The sequence below is a fragment of the Cloeon dipterum genome, chromosome 3 (assembly GCF_949628265.1).
Source record: "Cloeon dipterum chromosome 3, ieCloDipt1.1, whole genome shotgun sequence".
Lineage (NCBI taxonomy): Eukaryota > Metazoa > Arthropoda > Insecta > Ephemeroptera > Baetidae > Cloeon > Cloeon dipterum.
Genome location: NC_088788.1, coordinates 26,494,612 through 26,513,337, shown reverse-complemented (window position 1 = coordinate 26,513,337; position 18,726 = coordinate 26,494,612). Strand labels below are relative to the sequence as shown.

The following is an 18,726-nucleotide window of genomic DNA, read 5'->3' as shown; positions in this document are numbered from 1 at the left end:
CCGGTTGGCAGGTCGGTGCGGATGCATGACCTAGATATTATTCCAATCGCGCGCAAAGTGAACGTCGTGTCGTGTCGTAGAGCGACGCAGCAGCTACATAAGAATCAATTAGAGACGGCACGTACGCGGCAAAACACTCGGGGATGAAAAATTAAGCAGCGCGTGCATGAGCCGTTCGGTCTGGCCAGGGTGAAGAAAAACAAAATCATAAAAGGAGTTGGCAGCAGCAGCAGAGTGCGCGCGTGATTTCGCCCGACGACAAGCTCGAATAATAAAATTCCATGCCGTCCAGCCCATTAGCCAGCAGCAGCAGCAGTCGAGGGATGCGTGGCTGCTAACAACCAAGGGGTGGAATGCGGTTGCGCGGCTCGCCTGCCGTTCAGGGGCACGAGATCGAACTCGGGCTAGCAGCAGCAGCAGCAGCAGTGCGGGCCTCCTCCAGCGTAAGCAGCCGAACGACCCCCAACAACAAACGCAGCAGCTCAAGGCCCGAATCAGCGGCCGACATGCCCCCGCGGAGGCCAGGCCGCCCCCGAGTGCCCCCGTCACCCCCGCAACTTGATTCGGACAGTGCCAAACGCAGCTCGTCGCCTACATGATGTTGGCCACCGCGACACTGGCAATCGCCACTCTCTCACTCCTAACTGCCAGCAAGGTGCGTGTCTTTTATACCTGACGCCAGGTTTGGCCTCGAAGACCTCAGGCCGTGCCTCTCTTTCTTCACCCTACCACCCGCAGTTTTGCGACCGCACGCGTCTTGTTTGCTTTTTGCTGCTATTGTTCACGCGCAGTGAGCGCATTGTGTGTGTTAAATGCATACTCTCTTCCCTCCTGGCACACATTAAGGAGGTTGTTGAGATGGGTTTGTAGAGGAAGTAATTTGCTGCACTATTGTGACAGCCGCGTTTGCCTTGTATGTACAAGTTGTGGATGCAGCTATCAGCAGGAAAATCTGGCTGCCGTATTTTATATTTTCTTCCATGCAAGCTGGTGGTGGGGGTCACGAATTCCAATTTATGGTCGACTACATTTCATTGCCTCAATCTGCACGATAGCTCAAAGAATGTGTAGTTAAAAAAAATGCTACGTGGATCTCACGTTGTTATTTTTCGTGGAAGTATTAAACAGATTATAAAACTCAGAGCAAAGAAATTAAAGAATCAGTAGTTAAAATATTGCGTGTCAAGATTTTAAAAATCAATATTGAGCTAATTATATATTTCTGCAATTATTTCACTCTTAGCCACCTATCCCTTATTGTAAACTCTATTTTACAATTCAACACTAATAAATGCATGCTGTAATATTTTCATACAGATAAGGGCATTTTCAGTCTTAAAATTTTTTAAAACTTAAGAGTATTTCTAATTTTTTGCCATGTTGGTGGGTTTTTTCTATGGTTAAAATTATTATAAATATTGAATAAAAAAATCATAAATATCATAATTTCTAAGGTTAATAATAGTTTAAGATGTGTTAGATAATCTTTAGTTCTGCCTCATTCATAACAAACGTTCAGACAAAGTAACATATTAAAAACCATTCAAAAGAATCTAAATCAAAAGGGATGAAATGGTGGTAACATACTATTACTGATTTTAAAACAATTTTTCATTTTGACAATGCCCTCTTCACCGTTTAAATTGACAGTTCTTGTGGAAAGGTTACTCTAATTCAGCTGACATTTTCTGTTCTTCATAACGAGTTGCGTCGGATCAAGCAGAATAGCTGTGACATTTGCAAGAAAGTGCAATCACGTTTTTTTACGACCCAGTGTGTGTTATGCCAAACAAGCCGTCACTCACACCAAGGGGTTTCACAGCGGTAGGAATGGGTGGAAACAAGCAAGACTGTTGTTTTGTATTTGTCTTATCACTTGTCAAACGTCAAAAGTAGCGGAAAAGTTATTAGTAAAAAGTTGCACCGAGCTTTTAATCGCTTCTTTGATCATTAATCGCTGGATAATCTTAAAAAACGCTGCCTGTCATCAAGCGCTCGATCAATTGTTTCGGGATTCAGCACTTGGGAGCAATTTTTCAACATCAAAGAAGTGTTGAATAAAGTGCGATGAGACTTTTACTATAATCGCAAAGATTAAAGCTTGACACCCAATGATTATTTATAGATTAATCAAGGCTGATCGTTAAAAGACGCGTTGTCACAAACTATAATGACTGTGAACAAATCTTTCTCAAGATTAACAACAAAATTTTACATGCCTATGAAATAAAAAATATACGCATAGCATAAAAAAGTGAGATGGAATGGATCAACTTTCGATAAAAAAGTTCAATTTTAATGTGATCCTGTATTCATTGAGAAGTTTTGAATACTTACCTAAAAATTTATTTCAATGAAACTCGGAACGTGTCCTTCAAACCATATCGTAAATAAGCATCGAGAAACTTATATTGCGTCTGTCTGCTAAACAGTTGTAAAACTTTCTATTTACAATCCCGTCAGTGGCCTGGAAAAAATGCGAGCTGTTCAAACTCTCGGTATATAATTGCACGGCGCGTTTCCTTTCCCAGAACTTTTCCCGCCTTTCTAGACTTTCTTTTACTCAGGGTCGGCGCAATCAAAGAGCAGAGCTTGCCTTTCAACCCTGCAAGGCGATAATCTCGATCCGTGTTTTCCTCGACTCGCGTGAATTCTTCCCCCGACCTCGTTCTCGGTCTTTTTTTATTTAAGCCAGCCTGCAATCTTGCAGCAAGCACAACCGCATGCCGGATCATTACACAAAGCAGCGACGTTTTTCGTCCGCCGCTTTTTATGAACTTGGCTCCGTGTTGTCGCCTGCGCCTCCTCTTGCTCAGTCAGTCCTGAGTAAAGAGATGCGATATTGGAGTTGCAACTCGCTTTTATGCCACACGCCACTACACAAACTTAAAAGAAGTAAGCGAGGCGTAACACACTGATGCCCTCAAATAACTTGGATGTTGTGGGATGTAAATTTTATGTTTAGAAAATATTTCTTCGCGGCCTTGTGAAATGTTGCTCAGCATTTGGGATGAAATAATTTTCTTTAAGCTGCAAATGAATATTTTCTAGATTTTTTTTGCGGGGTTAAAATTATTTACTGAATTCGGACACTAGAATTTGAAGTGCTGAAAAGTATTGAAAATCTGAATTTTATTGATCTATGAGACCTTATCGCCATTAAAACAAGAAGTAAATGAGCCAATAAATGTTCCCTACCAAGGTTACTGTTCTCTTTTAGGAAGAAGGTTCTCGCTGGATTGATATTATTTATCTGCTCTCCTCTGATGCTCGTCTGAGTGTGTTATTGCCAAAGCGGGCAAAAGACCGGCGATCGATAAACTCACTGCGAGTCCAACAACATACACTACACACACACACACACACACACACACACACACAAGAGTCATCTCCAGTTCTCGCTCAGATGCATTCGCACACATCCACACAGACTGGCTGCTATTCTGCCCTCGGAAAAGCAACCCCTCGCGTGAAATAAGTGTGTCAAGAGAGCGGAGCGCAATTTTTCCATCTTCCAGAGAGCGAAATCAAATTTATTGCTTACTGCACTCTCTTCTTCTCTCGCTCGATGGTTCAAATATTTTATTTAGAGCCTCCAGTTTGCTCGTCCTCCAAGTGATTTGAGCAGCATAAAATGTCGTTTGCTACAAACTGGAAAAACGAATCTGCCCTGACACTGCAGAGATGTGTCTGGGAATGCTCTCCTCTTGAAATGCAAATGGCACCAAATTGCTAGAAAATCTGTTCCTTTTTATCACTTTCGTTCTGCTGCGTCAGAGGAAATTGGATTTCCTTAGAAAATTTAGACATATATCACAGCCTATCTATCATATACATATATATTAGATATTTAGGTTTCTCATTTTTAGAAGACACTCAATAATCACATAAATAAAATATGCATTTAATTTAACTTTTTCGCAATTAGTTTTATTAAGGTCATTCCACTGGTGTAAAAATGTATTTACAAATGAGCTTTTAATATGCCTTTTCCCTAAAATACGTGAATAACATGTGAAGCGCCTAGATTTTATGTTACAGTGTCTATTGTTTAATTACTTGTTGGTTAGTTCATACGTGAAGAATAATCGTAGCCATTATTTTATCTCAAACATTTTATAATCAATGATATTTTTAAAGAGTTTTAAGAGAGACTCACGCTTTTTGATAGCATAGGACAAATGACATTGATTCTTGTGGACAGAACAGGAAGTGTGAGTGAGTAGAAATCGTGAGTCCTTCATATTGTTTTGTAATATTTTAAATCAAGGCCTGCAATACTGAATAGAAATTTTCCAGGTCAATTCATGTAACTTCAATGTAACTCATGTTTTGAAATCCTCTGAGAACAGAAGCATAGTCACAACTAGCATGGAGCTATTGTCTTATTTAGAAAACTAAAATTAAGTAAAATTAGGAAATCCAGTATGGCATAACTAAAGAGCGTTATGGGGGAATTTTTAGCTTTTATTCATTTTGTCAAAATAATTTAGAGAAATATATTTTCTTTATATTTTTATAGCTCATATTAATGGATGGTCATAATTTTCCCCCTTTGCCCAATATCGTACAGAACGCCATATCAATTTTGTCATAAAGTATTGGTCTCTTGACTGATAACTCTCAGACAGCGAGGCACGCCAACAAATTCCTCAGCATGCCGTGGGGACGGCTGATATATAACTTTCGCGACCTTCCCAAGGCTCTTCGAGACGCAGCCGCAGCAAGAGAAAAATTGGCAGTAAATCAGTCGGCTCGACAATTTATCTGAGAGGATAGCTGCGTCAATAGTACGGCACACTTTCGCCGGGCAGGGAAAACGTGCACACCCAGTCGTCGAATAAAGAGTGTACGTGCTGCGCTTCGAAATGTGCAACTATAGGGTCTGGCCGCGCGCGTGGAACGAAGCGTGCTCATGCAAACTCGTGTGTGTGTGTGTGTTTGTTATTGTTATTCAACCCCCACGGTGCTGTGTGCATAGTTGAGGCTGAAGGCGCTCCACGAGATTTTTAATCGTTTTAATTTTCCTTATTGTTGTTGCCGCCGTCTAGTGGCTCTTTTCCCATGATGGAGTGAGTGTACGGCTCGGCAGGCAGACACGAGAGCTAAACTCTCACAAACACACACTCACGCTATACTCCAATTTATTCAACAACGCCCGTTTGAGGATTCGTGTGCTACTTAAAATAATTAAAAGTTGCCTTAACCCATATACAGTGATAGCCTTCGGCTGCGAGCGAGACGCTCAGAGTCGTTACTCTTTGTGCCAATTAATCCTTGTGCATGATACTAATCAAGCGTCTTGCGCTCCATTAATCCTCTAACATACGATTTTATCTGTTACAGGCCGCGGCCAAATACTGTGATGGGGGCCACTAGTAAGTTTGCCATTCCACGCCTGACCGATCACTCCCATTTTTAAGTTGCTTAATGGGAGCAACTCAAATAAAGATTATCAACATCATATTTTAGGCTGTTTCAAAAGTGGGGAATTTTCCGTCATACAGGAAAGGCAACATTTTGAGGTTAACTAAGTCGCTATACATTCTCCAATTGTGGAAGCCAGCCCATATCCAAGTGCATATAAGTGAAAAAATAGCTGATTAGGACTGATTAGGAAACTTTGCTACATTACTATAAAGCTATTGAGTAAAAAAATATTGTGTATGATAGAAAATTCACCTTTTTTGGATATATTTATTAATCAGACTTTCAAGAGCCCCAATTTATTCCTTTTCTGAATATCTATGAGCCAAAAGTTTTGTGCTTGCTGTGCAGTTTCCATCATCTCTTAAATTTGAGGTTAAAGATAATTTTTTTGACGCGACACATAATTTCGGTCACACAAAGAAAAATGTAGTATATTTATATAAATTGGTAATTTCTTTATTCACCAAAATGCACACTTGTCCATCAGTTCGTCTAGTCTTTTTATACAAATAGGTATAGGATAAATAAAAGAGATCGATCAGCTTATTTATTTAGTATAAATTCCGTGTAGTATAAACTAATCCTAAATTTCACAGTTGTGCGCCACCGAAAGAATGCTGCACCGGCGGCTGCTGCTACAACGTGTACACGCCGCCGATCTATCGGCCTCCAGTTCCTCCGACGAGCCTCTTGAACGTCATCTTCTGGAATCACTGGCACTTCTGGTAACTATATACTCTCCCGATACGCACACAAGCAATATTGGCGCTGATAACCCCAATTCTGTCGCACCCCCAGGGCGGTGGTGGCCACTATCGCGGTGCTCTTCCTGGTCGGCTGCTCCATTTGGCGCCGCCGCAGGTCCATTGCGCGCTCCTGCCGCGGCTGCTGCTACTGCTGCGGCCAGTGCGACGGAGACGCGCACCGCAGCGACGACCTCAGCTCCGAGTCGGGCACCACCTACTACGCGCCGCCCAACTACAGCCGCAGCAACTCATTCCACCACTCGCCACCCCCATACAATGAGGTTGGAAAATTCGCAGAAATTGTTTCACACGCTCCTAATAATTTTCTGACAGTTTACTCAACACCCTAAGGCTTTAATTTTATGCGTGGTATTTTTTTGTCAGACTAACAATAATACGATGCCTTGTTGGGATGTACCCTTTAAGAAGCGCAAGAGATAAAGTTACTATTTTATTTTATTAATTTAAAGTAAAAAACTTATATTAAATTGAGACATAGGGATTTATGTGGCAAAATTTGAAGCATAATGCTAATTATAAATGCTTCCTTTCCCGCGAGCAATTTAAAAACTGATTCCATTAAACTAAATCTTGATATTTCAGGTCACAGCGAAGCCTGATCTCTATCCCTTGGTCATCAGTTTTGGTGGAGACCAGGGAAAAAGTATACCTGGCAGTTGTTTGATGGTGCAGTATTTCAGAAACTACCTAGTCCGGCCTGTGGGTAAGTTGTGCACGAATTTATCACCGGCAAAACCATGTTTAAACTAAAATTTCTCCGCAGGCTCCCTTTCCGCGGCGAGCACAGTGGACAGCCTAAACTCGGCCTTTATGTGTGCTGACGTTCCACCCCCTTACCCTGGACAGGCGCCCCCGAGCGCTGCCCCATCACCACCCCCTTCATCCTTGATGCTGCCCTCATGCTGCGTGTCCGAATTCGGCGGGCTCTCAGGTTCAGAGGTATGAAATTTTTGAAGGTATGCAACTTCTTTACATTTGTGACGAACAGGTTGCATAATAGCTTTGTCACTTTACGATCTAAAGAGTCGCACAGACAAAACTGGGCTCGTAATAATCATCATATTATTTTAATCAATCAGAATTAATCGGGCCAACTGACGAATTTAATAAAAATCTATGTAAAAAAACGTAAAGAAGACGTCATTTGTTGTACACATTACGTCCAGTATTAATTAATTTAACTTATTTACCAGGTGAGCAGCCTTGGACTTGGCACGCCGGTGTCTCCGCCTCAAGCGACGACTCCGACGGCAAACAACAGACTGTTCCTGCCGCTGGACTTGTGCGATGGTCCCCAGGAACTGCACGAGGAGGCGGCAGAGCTACGTGCCCTGCTCGACAAAATTCAGGCCCTACCGACGGCAACCCCTGTCACGCCAGCAGAGTACGCCGACGGTGACAATGAATCTGCTTCCAATAAAAGCCGGACGCCGTGGCCCAGTCATTCAAAGGTGAGAATAAAAATTGCATTTATAACTTAAATTAACAACAGCATTAGAATATAATTTTTGCTTTAAATTAAACAAACAGAAAAACGGACGCTAAAATAAATTTTAGAATCTACTGAAGTGAATATATGCCATTTTAAGTTAATAAAAGGAATATTAATCACTCTTCGGATACAAAAGCTAAGTGAAACTAAAACTAAAATTTAAATAAAATTTAAAAATTGCCTGCGCCAAGATTTTTAAATATGGGTACGATTGGTAACTTTATTGAACACTTAAAGTGTTAAGCAGACAAAACTAATCAAGAAAATCAACGTTCTATATGCTCGTTATTGCTTTGTCAGTTTACGACAGAGCTAGATTTTTTTCCTATCACAATATCGAGAAAGCATTAAAAGTAGTCAAAGTGTACCACAATATTTGCACTCGCAGTTCTATCCTGCTCATAAGTGGTAGGTGAAGGTAACTTTTTACGCCTTTTTACAAAAAATTGAATAGTTTAAAATTTGTGATAATGTCTCCCCATCTAGTAATTTAATTTTTATTTGAACAATAAAAGGAAGATATAACGGTTTTCAAGATCTTCGTAAATTAATATTTTTAATCAAAATGATGTTGGTGAAATTTAAATTATCAGCTCCACGCGGATTTGCTCTGGTTGGATAGCTATCAGTGAAATTTTAAGTGGACAAAGTTAACGATAGCGTGCTACCCATTCTGATTGTGAGTAAATCCACGCAGAGCCGAGCCATTCAATAATTTAAAATAAAATAAATTAAAATTTCCAGCGTATGTATTTCTTTATTTTTCTGTTCCTGATATAAACAAACTTTGATTTAACACATTTTTAGTCACAAATCACAAAACGTAGCTCATATATCGCATTTTTTCTTTCACAATGACTAACTGTCTCTTTCTGCCCTTGCAGAGTGGCTACACACCCCTGAGCCAAGGCAGCGGGCCACCAGTGGTGCAGCCGAAGCGGTCACGACGTGCGAGTTGGCTGTCGCTGACGTCGCCGCGCAACGCCCTGCCGCCAAGCACTTTTGGCTTCGGCGTAGTCTCTTCCCGGTCGGCGCCGACGACGCCGAGCACGCACCTGGCACCGCCTCTACTGACCGTGCATACCGGCCGCGAGGGCAGCAGCCCCTTGCTCGAGGGCAGCTCCGAGGATGAGGACGCCGAGATGGACACAGAGCAGCTGAACCGCAGCTAGCTGTCCTCGCGTCAACAACCCTTGGGGCTTGTTCACCAATAGTGAGAAAAAAATCCATATTTAAGTTTTTTTGGCAGGCGGAGTTGTTATCTCATACACTCTGTGGTGCGTTTTGTCTTCGTTTGAAATGAATCTGCGCAAACATTTTAGGAAACGATAGCAAATTTTATGTACTCAGACCAAAATCGTGTCAGAAGCGATAAATGAGGATTTTTAGCTATTTTTATCACACATCCAAATGATTGAACGAATGGAACAATCTACGATTTGGTTCTGATAAAGAATAAACCGAGCCAAAAATTACAATGGTAGAGTAAACTGTTATCAAAATGAGTTAACTTTTTGGCTCGATTTTGGTCTACTCTCTCTTAATATGTATTGAATTGCCGATGGATGCTCACTGTTTTTTGACGCGCGCAGTTTTTACAAAAGAAGGAAACCAATTGGAACCTTCTTCAATTTTCTGAACAAAGCGTTTTTCAAGGTGTGCCCGGTTTGAACGCTTAGAAAAAGAGAATTAGTTGCGACAATGGTGTAAGGTACCTCAAACTTGTCTATATTTGAAGTTCGTGCATCCTCTTATTTATTCTTTGGACACTTCTTAAACAAAGCAACAGCGTATGTTTCTTAGATTGACCAGCGAGTTGAAAAAATGTAGACCTTTGCTAAAGGTTAAGTTGAGATAAAAATGTAAACTTGTGGTGTTGTGCATGCTCTATTGTTACTTGTTAGAAAAAAACAATAAATTTTGAAAAGCATGCAATAAAATTATAAACTTCTAAAATCGCTTTTAATTTACTTACATATTGATTGACCATTTGCCATTTTTAACTGGAGTATTGACTGTTTTTTTTCAATGAAACAATTGATCATTTAACAATAATTTCATTGGATATCCCTTATTATAAATTCACATGAATGACTCTAATTCACCTGAGTGCTGCAACTGAATCAAGACTCATGCAGCGACAAGTGCAGCCCGTCACTGGACACTCCAGATGTTCACGGAACCATTGGCTTATGTGGTGTACGTGGCCGCCATGTCTGCAGGTTTGGCACCAGGTGAACCAAGTTGAAAACTCCGATAGCTTTTTGTCATCCGGCATGCGACCAACCGATTTCGCTCCAGACGGGGTGCCCATGTGCACTAAACATATGGCACAACGTGGCAGAGGTTTCCGGCAGTTGGGGCAGGATGACATCTGAAGATAATGGGACATTATTTCATTTAATTTTTATGTAAACACATCATCATAGGGAAGTTAGTATTTATTTTAAACAAATAATATCAATGATAGAACTTAAGCTGGAACCAAACTGTACTGTGGAATTTTGTTCACTGTTTTTCATATTCTTACACTTTGACATGTTAGAAACAATATTAAAATATGATGTTAATATTTCAAAATTAGGGTTTAGGTGTGCGACCAGGAAATTATTTTATTGGTCTACTGGTATTTACTTTAGTTTTGAGAAACTAGAATAATGACTCAATAAATTTTCAACATTCATAATCAGGGTGCACATTGAACGTGAATTGATTTTTTGAATAATATGACAATTTCCTTTTTTTTGTACCTTGAATTTGTTGTTGCTTGACTGAGATCCAAGTCTAGCAATGCGACTCCTCAGTAAGGTATTAACAGTTGCAGAGACACTCTTGCAGCAGAAATTACAAGACACGAAGATTTGAAAATTTAGATGTTTGGCGTTTGTATGACACTGACGTAGCTCAACGTCAAAGAGCGCCCTTTGAGTCCACATTTTCCAGCTATTGAGCAAGTTGCGATATCTGGGTTAAGAGAGAAAACAGCTTAGATGTGAAATTTTTAAGAGCACTATAGACTCACGCCTCAAGCCAGTCTTGAACCCTCTCTTGCTGCATCAAATTGGCTGAGAATGCTCTCATGACTAACATGCAAACGCTTTGAATGTCACCAGTTTTGTCCAAATATCGCTGCAGCAAATCTAGGCCGTTCAAGCTCGTTCCTGTTATTTTCGTATAAATTATGGAGAAAAGGGAAAAAGAAAACTAAACATGCCAGTTAAAAGAAGTCCAGACAGATTTCCCTCTTCGGTCAAACTTGCAGTGAGGTTAGCAATGTACTCAGATAATCTTAAGTCAGATAAGAATATCAATGCGAAGGCTACTCTGTCTTCTACGGCCATTCCAGATTGATTCTGAAAATTTGAGTAATAAATTTTAACCCTTCTGATAATAACTCAAAACTAGAGGTTTCAGCAGCGAGATTTAAAGCGGAGGCTGGTGGGACCGGCTTAGCAGAAGTTTTTGCCTGACGGCAGCGACTGGTCATTTCCACCAGCGTCTGGCAACTGGCGCGGCTGCCAATATTTAAAATGAGAAGTTTGATAGTGCTTAACGGCCTGAAAGGCCGGAAGACATTTTTTTCTCCTGCATTTTTTTTTTAATTTTTGACCCTTTTTCCCCGGCGGCTAGCGTGGCTGGCACAGCTTAGCCAGATTCACGGCGGCTAGCAACAGCCCACGTGACCCAAAATTTGCCGGCTGGCGCGCCACAGCACCGATGGCTGAGACCTCTACTCAAAACAATTTAAAGAGTCTCTTCCTTTGATCAAGCTACATTAAGCCATCAAAATAGCCACTAAGTTATTAAAAAGAATATGTAAATGTACCAGAACATTGTCGTAGTTGTCCTTTTCAGCAGTCAAAAAGGCGAACATAGATCTGAGGTAGGGATCGGCCAATTGAGTTTTATCTGGCTGACACAAATCTCTCCAGATGCTGTTTTTATCATCCGTGTAGCCTGCCAATGTGATCCAATTCATGAGTCACTTTCAGATTGTTGAAAACAAAACTACTCACCAGAAAGCGCCATCGCCACAACTTGCAAGTTGCCTTGAGCGCCTTTAGAAGCACTTCTGTTCAGCACATCAATGGCCAAGCGAATATGCAAGTGGAAAACGGCGATGGAAGCTGCGCGCGTGGCAAAACCATCTTGCTCCAACTGATGGATGAACTGCAGCACCTCTTCATTGTTTCCTTGAACAGGCCAGCCACACAACTGCAGCGCTTCTTTCCTTTCTTCACTGCGGAAGGTGCAAACTTTACTTGCGTTTATGTCGTTCCACGCAAGGTAATGTCCATCTGATCGAGGGCAAATTGCATTGGGATTGTTTTCTTCCAGCCGCAACAAATGCCTGGAAGCAAAGTCCCAAATAAAATCGGATAATTTATCTGATCAATTTTTTCATAGTAAAATCAATGTAGGTTAGAGTTATACATATTTGAACTCATTAATCCTTACCGAACACCAGGATGACAGTTTTCAGAGTTACTTTCCTCAGATGAACTCGTTTGATGACTGCCCAGCCAATGCCAAAGTTGTTTCAAATTTTCGTCACTAACCATGTCTCCATTTTCCTTCAATTCCGACTAAAAAATCATAAATCGAATAAAGTTAGGCTCTATTAGATTGAAATTACCAATAGGCCGTAGTCGGAGAGTGCTCGCTGCTTCATGATATTGGATATGTCATTGATGCGCGTGTACATGGAATTTGTTTCGTCCACCATCTTCAGCATTCGGCGACCAACCGTCCTGACCAAGTGCATGGAGGGCGAAAAGTTCAGCGTGACTCTCTCAGCAACAGTATAGTCGTGAATTCGGCCAGACTGAGTGAGGGCGATCAGTCTGTTTTCATGCTGAGGGTGCCAGCAGAAGGAGGCCACGCTCACGTCTCCTTGACCTGGAGTCACAAACCTCTCAATGGCAGCTGTTTCCTCTTCATCTCCAACGATGGCATGCTGAACGTCGTAGAGACAGAGAGACTGACTTTCTCTACTCAGGGTTCCCAACAAGTTGTGCCTGGCGGGAACATCTAAATTAATACGACATACTCCAGCAAATTTGGCATTTGAATGGGAACAGATTTTTGATTAGTTCACGTTAAATTATTCTTCAAACTAAAAACGTTAATTGATATAAATCTAGGTGTATTTCTTTGGAAAGTCTAATCACCTAGTTGGACACCAAGATAATTTTAAAATCGGCTTCGGTTGGGTGACAGTAACAATGGGCTTTTCAAAGTTTCTAATATCCCAAATGGTTATTTGATTCTCATAGCATGAAGCTATGTGTTTATCATTGTGTGGATCCACTGCGATGTTGTAAACAGACTTTGTCGACGTGCTTGGAACGACTTTTGATCCTTCTGAAAAGCAGGAGATTCACAATTATGCCAATTTTTCAAAATAATTTTATCAAGGCACACCTCGGATATCAATAATTTTTATATTCTTGTTGTTCATTCCCACAGCAATGGCATGTTGATGCAGCCAGGCTAACGAGTGGATGACCTCAGATAAACTGAACTCAGCCACAGCCTTCTGCGGAGATTTTACGGCGTCCCACAACAGCACAGAGTGATCGCCTCTGTGCTTGTCCAGGCCGGAAACCAGCACAGCTCTGTCCACTGGATTCCAAGCCACAGCATTACACTGTCTAGGATGTTTAGGACCTGTCCATATAACATGATTATCAAGGCTCACTCTCGAGTATTTAAAAGAATCCTACTTAATTCTTTGCCTGCAAGGCCTTTGGCGTCAAATTCAACAGGGCCAAATGCTGTTAGTGCTACTTTCCCATTTGCCAATCCTGCTGCCATCAGGATTTCTCTGGCTGGGTGTGGGTGAATTGCGACACATTTTATGTACTGCTGATTTGTTATGGTTGAAACAAGGTTGGCGCTCGCTAATGCTGATATCCTGAAGGCTGATCATGAAACAGTTACATACTGGTCAAGCCATTTGTAACAGTTGTTGATACTTAATATGAAAATGTAATTTACCAATTGCATAAACCAACAATTAAATTATCGAATTACATGCAAACAAACCAATACCTTTTCCTTAACATTATTTTGCACACCAAAGCACTTGCTAATATCTATTATCAAATAACACGCTCTATCATAATATTCCAATAATAACTTAAACACCAATGCTTTGAAATTTTAGCAATGACAAATTAAAAACTAGAAACTTTCAAGAAAGAAGAAGAGTTCCCTGCATGACATTGAGCTAGCATAACATTTTTTTTAATTTCTTACAGGAAGGCTTGGGCATTTCCCGCTGCATAGACACTTCGTAGAGATAGATGTCAGTGCCCCAAGTGACAAATTTGTCTGGGTGGGACGGAGCCCACAGAATGTCCATTCTTGAGCTGTTCATTTTGTACTGGTTGCAGCAACTCTTTTACTCAAGTATTACATACGCATTATCCCAATCTGAAACAATATTTTTCATTACTCTTCAAATAATTTTATGTTCTTTTCAAATATAGATTTTTTTATAATTTGTCTTCAGTGAATATAATATTTTTATCATAAAAATATGATTGATTTTACAATACCATTTTGTGTTTGTAACATAATGTAGGTTTTTCTATGTTTTGCTTTTGCAGTGTTTTGATGGTTAGTCTGCCACTCCTCTTTCTCCGCTCTTACAAACCTACAAACCAATCACTTATGAACAAAGCAGGACCTCCTCGCTCCAACTCCGCAACATTCCCCTATCTTACCGGCGCCGGCTTTGTGCTGTGACAAGTGAATGCACTGCTGCACGATTTAGTTGCAAACTTTTTAAAGGTCACACTCAAAACAAGCGGCGCCGTCTTGATTTTCAAGTCTCTTCACGCTCGAGAGGGTCACCAGAAAACAAAGCTCTGTGTGTATCGCAAACTTTGCCGCTATTTAACCTGAAAATGAAGCGTAGCAGCTCGGACACGTAAGTGGAAACAAAATTCTCTCATCAAACCACAGAGAATTCCGTGCCCCGACATTCGTCCTTGATGGGCTGGAATTGTTTTATTATGGCTGCCGCCTGCTGGGCGTTCGTAAACAAGGATTAGGATTTGAGTTGTTCCGTGTTGCTGATTGCAGGGTCGATGAAATTCCTTGGACCGATGTGCAGCAGGAACCGGCAAAGAAGCCCAAACCTGACAATGTCTGCAGCGCCATGGAACCGGTTGGCGTGTCGGAAGTCGAGAACGGTCAAAAAAACGGCGGTGAAAATGGACACCACAACGGAGACTCTGGAGAAAGCAACGGCACTCAACAGGAAAACGGGTTTTCTAGCCTGGAAGAAAGCAACCCTTCGTTGACAGAGGTGGAGAACGGTGCGGGGGACCTGTTGTATACTGAGGTCATAGAAACCACCACGGAAGCCGTAGAAGAAACTGACAAGGTTGACTGGGTTGAGATATTAGACGCTGGTGAAGAATGTGAGAAAAATGAAGAAAATTCCCAGTTGGATGAGGATGAATCCATGGACTTGCGGGTCTCGGAGGAAAAAGAATCTGAATCAGAAGGGACAGCGGTAAAACTTATCTGCTACAATAATTGTGCAACTTAATTTTTTGTCTATGTTCAGGATTCAAAGTCCTTTTTCAAACTGCCACCAAAAGAGGGAACATGGGAACAACGTTTGATCTCTATTCATGAACTGCCAGGCCACTCATTCAAAATCAACGCTGTTGACATGGTTGGCAACATCCTTGTCTCCGCTAGGTATGAGGAAAAATTCAGAAGCTTCAATTTAAGAGATTTTTATTTTAACTCTTATAAGAAATCTGATCTGGCTAGAAACCTTGAGTTAGTAAAATGATGGTCAATTCAATCAAGAACCACATATCAGGTTTCACTGCGTGCTCTCATATTTCACTTCCATTCACTAGTGACGACACAACTGTCAAGGCCTGGAACTTGGAGACAAAAGCGGAAATCTGCACATTCAGTGGCCACAAAGAGCCTGTCACTGCTGTCCAAATTTTGGATTTGGCTGCTTCAAGAGAATTGTCCGAGGATGGCCATGTAGTCATCAGTGGCTCCACAGACTGTTATATTAAAATCTGGCTTGCTCCCTCAGGTGACCTAGAATAATTTTAAATATTTCCTAATTTGTGGGAGAACTATGCTGAATATAGTTACTTGCTTAACCCTATATATTATTTTATAGCATTCTATAAAAACCTCCTAAGAGAGCATTAAGTTAACTTGCTTATATATTTGTTTCTAATTTTGTTACAAGAAAAATGGCAAGAAATCAGAATTATTGAGTTTAAAATCCAATGTTTCCAGGCAAGGAAATCAAGTCCATCTACACTTACAACCCAATAAGTTGTGTTGCCTACATCCCTTCTGAGGCATTGATTGTGACTGGCACAGATGGAGGAAAACTTGAACTCTTTGACGCCAAAACAGGCAAACCTCTCCACTCAGAGCTTCCGTTTGATCTTCCTGTTGTCTCAATGAAGGTAGTATTTGGATATAAAGCCCTACTGCAGCTTAAAATTGCACCTTTACAGGTGTGTGGTGACATGATAATTTGTGGAGACCCTCAAGGGCGGCTGCAAGTGTGGATCTTGAGGGAGAGGAAGCTAATCTTCAAGCGCACCAGCAACTCCATGGAGACCTCTCGACTCAGCTTGGCTGGCATTGACTTCTATGGCTCCAGCAACATAATCGCAGGATTGCTTTCCGGCAGCATCAAGAAGATGAGCTGGACAAATGGTAACAGAATTGTCAATTCAATTAAGGTCCCCGATAATATCGAGGAATCATTAGCCATTATTATGACTCTCGCAATCGTCATTTTATGTCAGTGGAAACCCTGCATGAAATTCCACTATTTCCAGTGTCCTTATTTATTGATAATTTTTCACCAGTCGGAACTTATCTGTGTAATTTAATGTACATTTGGTTTAATGTTTTGCTTTACTTTTGAATCTAGGATCTGTCGTGAAAATGAGGAGAGGAAATAAAGACCGGGTTGACGCGCTGCAAGTAGTGAACGAGCTCATGGTGTACACAACCTCCACAAAAGACAAGTCTTATCTGCACTGTAAGGAGTTTTCCTTTGAAATTTAGACCCATTTTAAGAGTTACCTTAGTCTACAACCTGCCGTCTAACATCTACCTGGGAAGCGCTGAAGGACATTGCCAGATGACAAACGTGGCTGCTGTTCGCAAGGATGGCCACTGGCACATCGCCACTGGAGGCGAGAAGCTGCAACTCTGGGTGTGCAATGGACTGGAACAGCAACAGAAAAGGTTTTTTCTTTTACTTGCAATGAAATTTAAATTTTAAAACATTTGCTTGGGACTTGCAGAGATGGAATGGTCGAGATGTTCCTGCAGCCCCAATCGGAATCTCAAGTTGATGAATCTGACAGTGAGGAAGAAGAGGATGAGGTGGTCAAAGATGAGAAGTCTAACAGCTGGTGTAGTGTGATGTAAAACACCAGTTGGAGCAGGCATAGGTTATACATTATCCCATTCCTTGCTGGTAACTAGTGGAACACTCGAGACAAATCTAAAATACATTGATGCAAATTTTGTGTCAATTGACTTCCTGATAAGTATTCAGCCTGCAGCGCAACATCTTCAGAATGAATTAATTTTGCACCTCAAAGGTTTTGTTATGTGTTGCATGGCCACATTTTATCCTGTATATCACTACCTTTAAGGACTTGAAAATGGAATTTAGAAATATCCAGTGATTTTATGAATCAATGATTTGGTGGCAATCTGCTATTGTTTTGTGTTTTCTTTTAGTATGAAATGCTCTCTTTATGTAATACACTTATTTCTAGGTGAGCTATTGTAAAGCCAACTTGATTGGCGGTTCTCATTTATACAAACTCAAAGAAATAAAATACTCCAATTCTTATGTATAGAGACATGTGATTATTTATATCTTGTCATTTTGTACAAACAGGAATTCATGATTTAGGCCAGAACTTGCTACTGCCACAGGTGCGACCGCCCTTTCCTGGCTTCTTGGACTTTCCAGTGGGCATGGAGCTCAGTGCATCTGTGGCCATGGCCTCATCTCCATCCTGGGTCTGCGTCTTAAGAAGCTTTTTGATACTCACAATCTGCAAAATAATTAATTGATAATGTGACAATAATTCCCCTTCATTTTTGCTGCATACTTCTTGCTCAATAGACTCTTTATGCTTGAGGCTTTTCAACTTTTCAGTGTTCGCCCTGATGATCTGAGTCTCTATGCAACTAAGCACAGTCTCACACGAGTCACACCACTGCTGCAGGGTTTCAACGATGGTGCCGATCTCCTCCAGTCTAATGTCTCGACCAATGGCAAAATCGACCTCCAGTTGGCTGTTCTTCTGGTCTAATTTGCCGTGAATAATGTCTGCATAGATAGCCTCAATGATCAAATCTTCAAGATCGCGGACATTTTTAATGTCCAGCTCCAGAAGCAGATCTGAGTAAGGAATACACTGAAATTATCATGAAAATATTACATTAAACAATATATTTGCGTAAATTGAGTACAATTAGGGAACCTTATTTTTGGTGGCCATTGCGACAAGAGTGAGATGCTTGAGTTTTTTCTGCTGAGTTGGTGTGAGTTCAAAGAGATCATTTTGCTTTGATAGATACTCCCTGTACGTCCCATACGCAAACATTTTGAGCATTTGGACATTTTTACTGAACTCAGTGTTTTCCAACTGAAATCAAATTGAAAGTATGATATGTTATTAAAAATATTTTGTTTTTGATGTAAAACAAAAACCTCTAGAATGTTGGGCATTTCGAGCAGCTCTCCAAATACATACACTCCTGGGGCCTCCAGAGCCTGTTTAATCAGCTCGCAAGCTGCAGCACCTTTGGCACTTTTAGCCAATAGGACAAATTGTTCTACAGGAGAGTTGCTTGACCCGATCGTGGATTTTTCTGTCAGCATGGTGGCTTGTATACTGTATAGAGGAGATAAAACTTATTATGGTTTTAGGGGTTTAAGTCCGGTGTCGTGTGATGTTTACAAAATTGTGATACAAACTACATAGTTTCAAAACCAAG

General features: G+C 41.0%; 4 protein-coding genes across 4 annotated transcripts; 2 read left to right on the top strand and 2 right to left on the bottom strand.

The window, feature by feature from the left end:
- Nucleotides 1–335: 335 nt before the first annotated feature.
- On the top strand, nucleotides 336–9,645 carry LOC135938474 (uncharacterized). Its single transcript, XM_065482121.1, has 8 exons — nucleotides 336–655; nucleotides 5,347–5,378; nucleotides 6,027–6,155; nucleotides 6,229–6,457; nucleotides 6,780–6,900; nucleotides 6,961–7,136; nucleotides 7,391–7,648; nucleotides 8,574–9,645. Exons 1-8 carry the CDS (start codon nucleotides 596–598, stop codon nucleotides 8,859–8,861), a joined length of 1,293 nt encoding a protein of 430 aa, XP_065338193.1. The 5' UTR covers nucleotides 336–595; the 3' UTR covers nucleotides 8,862–9,645.
- Nucleotides 8,427–14,390, bottom strand: mio (GATOR complex protein mio). Its single transcript, XM_065482119.1, has 14 exons — nucleotides 14,253–14,390; nucleotides 13,951–14,127; nucleotides 13,416–13,613; nucleotides 13,114–13,359; nucleotides 12,861–13,053; nucleotides 12,326–12,707; nucleotides 12,148–12,275; nucleotides 11,706–12,040; nucleotides 11,516–11,646; nucleotides 10,904–11,042; nucleotides 10,712–10,850; nucleotides 10,440–10,653; nucleotides 9,795–10,063; nucleotides 8,427–8,994 (listed from the first exon to the last, which is right to left on the bottom strand). The coding sequence occupies exons 2-14, from the start codon at nucleotides 14,069–14,071 to the stop codon at nucleotides 8,922–8,924; spliced, it is 2,568 nt and encodes an 855-aa protein (XP_065338191.1). The 5' UTR covers nucleotides 14,072–14,127; nucleotides 14,253–14,390; the 3' UTR covers nucleotides 8,427–8,921.
- Nucleotides 14,391–14,450: 60 nt separating this feature from the next.
- On the top strand, nucleotides 14,451–17,573 carry LOC135938473 (uncharacterized). Its single transcript, XM_065482120.1, has 9 exons — nucleotides 14,451–14,626; nucleotides 14,782–15,217; nucleotides 15,272–15,408; nucleotides 15,576–15,766; nucleotides 15,979–16,154; nucleotides 16,206–16,410; nucleotides 16,631–16,741; nucleotides 16,791–16,950; nucleotides 17,010–17,573. The coding sequence occupies exons 1-9, from the start codon at nucleotides 14,604–14,606 to the stop codon at nucleotides 17,134–17,136; spliced, it is 1,566 nt and encodes a 521-aa protein (XP_065338192.1). The 5' UTR covers nucleotides 14,451–14,603; the 3' UTR covers nucleotides 17,137–17,573.
- Nucleotides 17,574–17,580: 7 nt separating this feature from the next.
- CSN7 (COP9 signalosome subunit 7) lies at nucleotides 17,581–18,691 on the bottom strand. Its single transcript, XM_065482122.1, has 4 exons — nucleotides 18,440–18,691; nucleotides 18,210–18,374; nucleotides 17,835–18,143; nucleotides 17,581–17,777 (listed from the first exon to the last, which is right to left on the bottom strand). The coding sequence occupies exons 1-4, from the start codon at nucleotides 18,608–18,610 to the stop codon at nucleotides 17,622–17,624; spliced, it is 801 nt and encodes a 266-aa protein (XP_065338194.1). The 5' UTR covers nucleotides 18,611–18,691; the 3' UTR covers nucleotides 17,581–17,621.
- Between the last annotated feature and the right edge of the window lie 35 nt (nucleotides 18,692–18,726).

Bases quoted from the DNA above. Each gene is read 5' to 3' on its own strand.
- LOC135938474 (XM_065482121.1), top strand. From the start codon at position 596: ATGATGTTGGCCACCGCGACACTGGCAATCGCCACTCTCTCACTCCTA. The intron at 656-5,346 runs GTGCGTGTCTTT...TATCTGTTACAG, and splicing joins CACTCCTAACTGCCAGCAAG to GCCGCGGCCAAATACTGTGA. The intron at 6,458-6,779 runs GTTGGAAAATTC...TTGATATTTCAG, and splicing joins CGCCACCCCCATACAATGAG to GTCACAGCGAAGCCTGATCT.
- mio (XM_065482119.1), bottom strand. From the start codon at position 14,071: ATGAACAGCTCAAGAATGGACATTCTGTGGGCTCCGTCCCACCCAGAC. The intron at 13,054-13,113 runs GTGTGCCTTGAT...CCTGCTTTTCAG, and splicing joins AAAAATTATTGATATCCGAG to AAGGATCAAAAGTCGTTCCA. The intron at 12,708-12,860 runs GTGATTAGACTT...TGTTCCCGCCAG, and splicing joins TTATCTTGGTGTCCAACTAG to GCACAACTTGTTGGGAACCC.
- LOC135938473 (XM_065482120.1), top strand. From the start codon at position 14,604: ATGAAGCGTAGCAGCTCGGACAC. The intron at 15,218-15,271 runs GTAAAACTTATC...GTCTATGTTCAG, and splicing joins CTGAATCAGAAGGGACAGCG to GATTCAAAGTCCTTTTTCAA. The intron at 15,767-15,978 runs GTGACCTAGAAT...CAATGTTTCCAG, and splicing joins AATCTGGCTTGCTCCCTCAG to GCAAGGAAATCAAGTCCATC.
- CSN7 (XM_065482122.1), bottom strand. From the start codon at position 18,610: ATGCTGACAGAAAAATCCACGATCGGGTCAAGCAACTCTCCTGTAGAA. The intron at 18,375-18,439 runs GTTTTTGTTTTA...ATTTGATTTCAG, and splicing joins AAATGCCCAACATTCTAGAG to TTGGAAAACACTGAGTTCAG. The intron at 18,144-18,209 runs GTTCCCTAATTG...TGATAATTTCAG, and splicing joins CAATGGCCACCAAAAATAAG to TGTATTCCTTACTCAGATCT.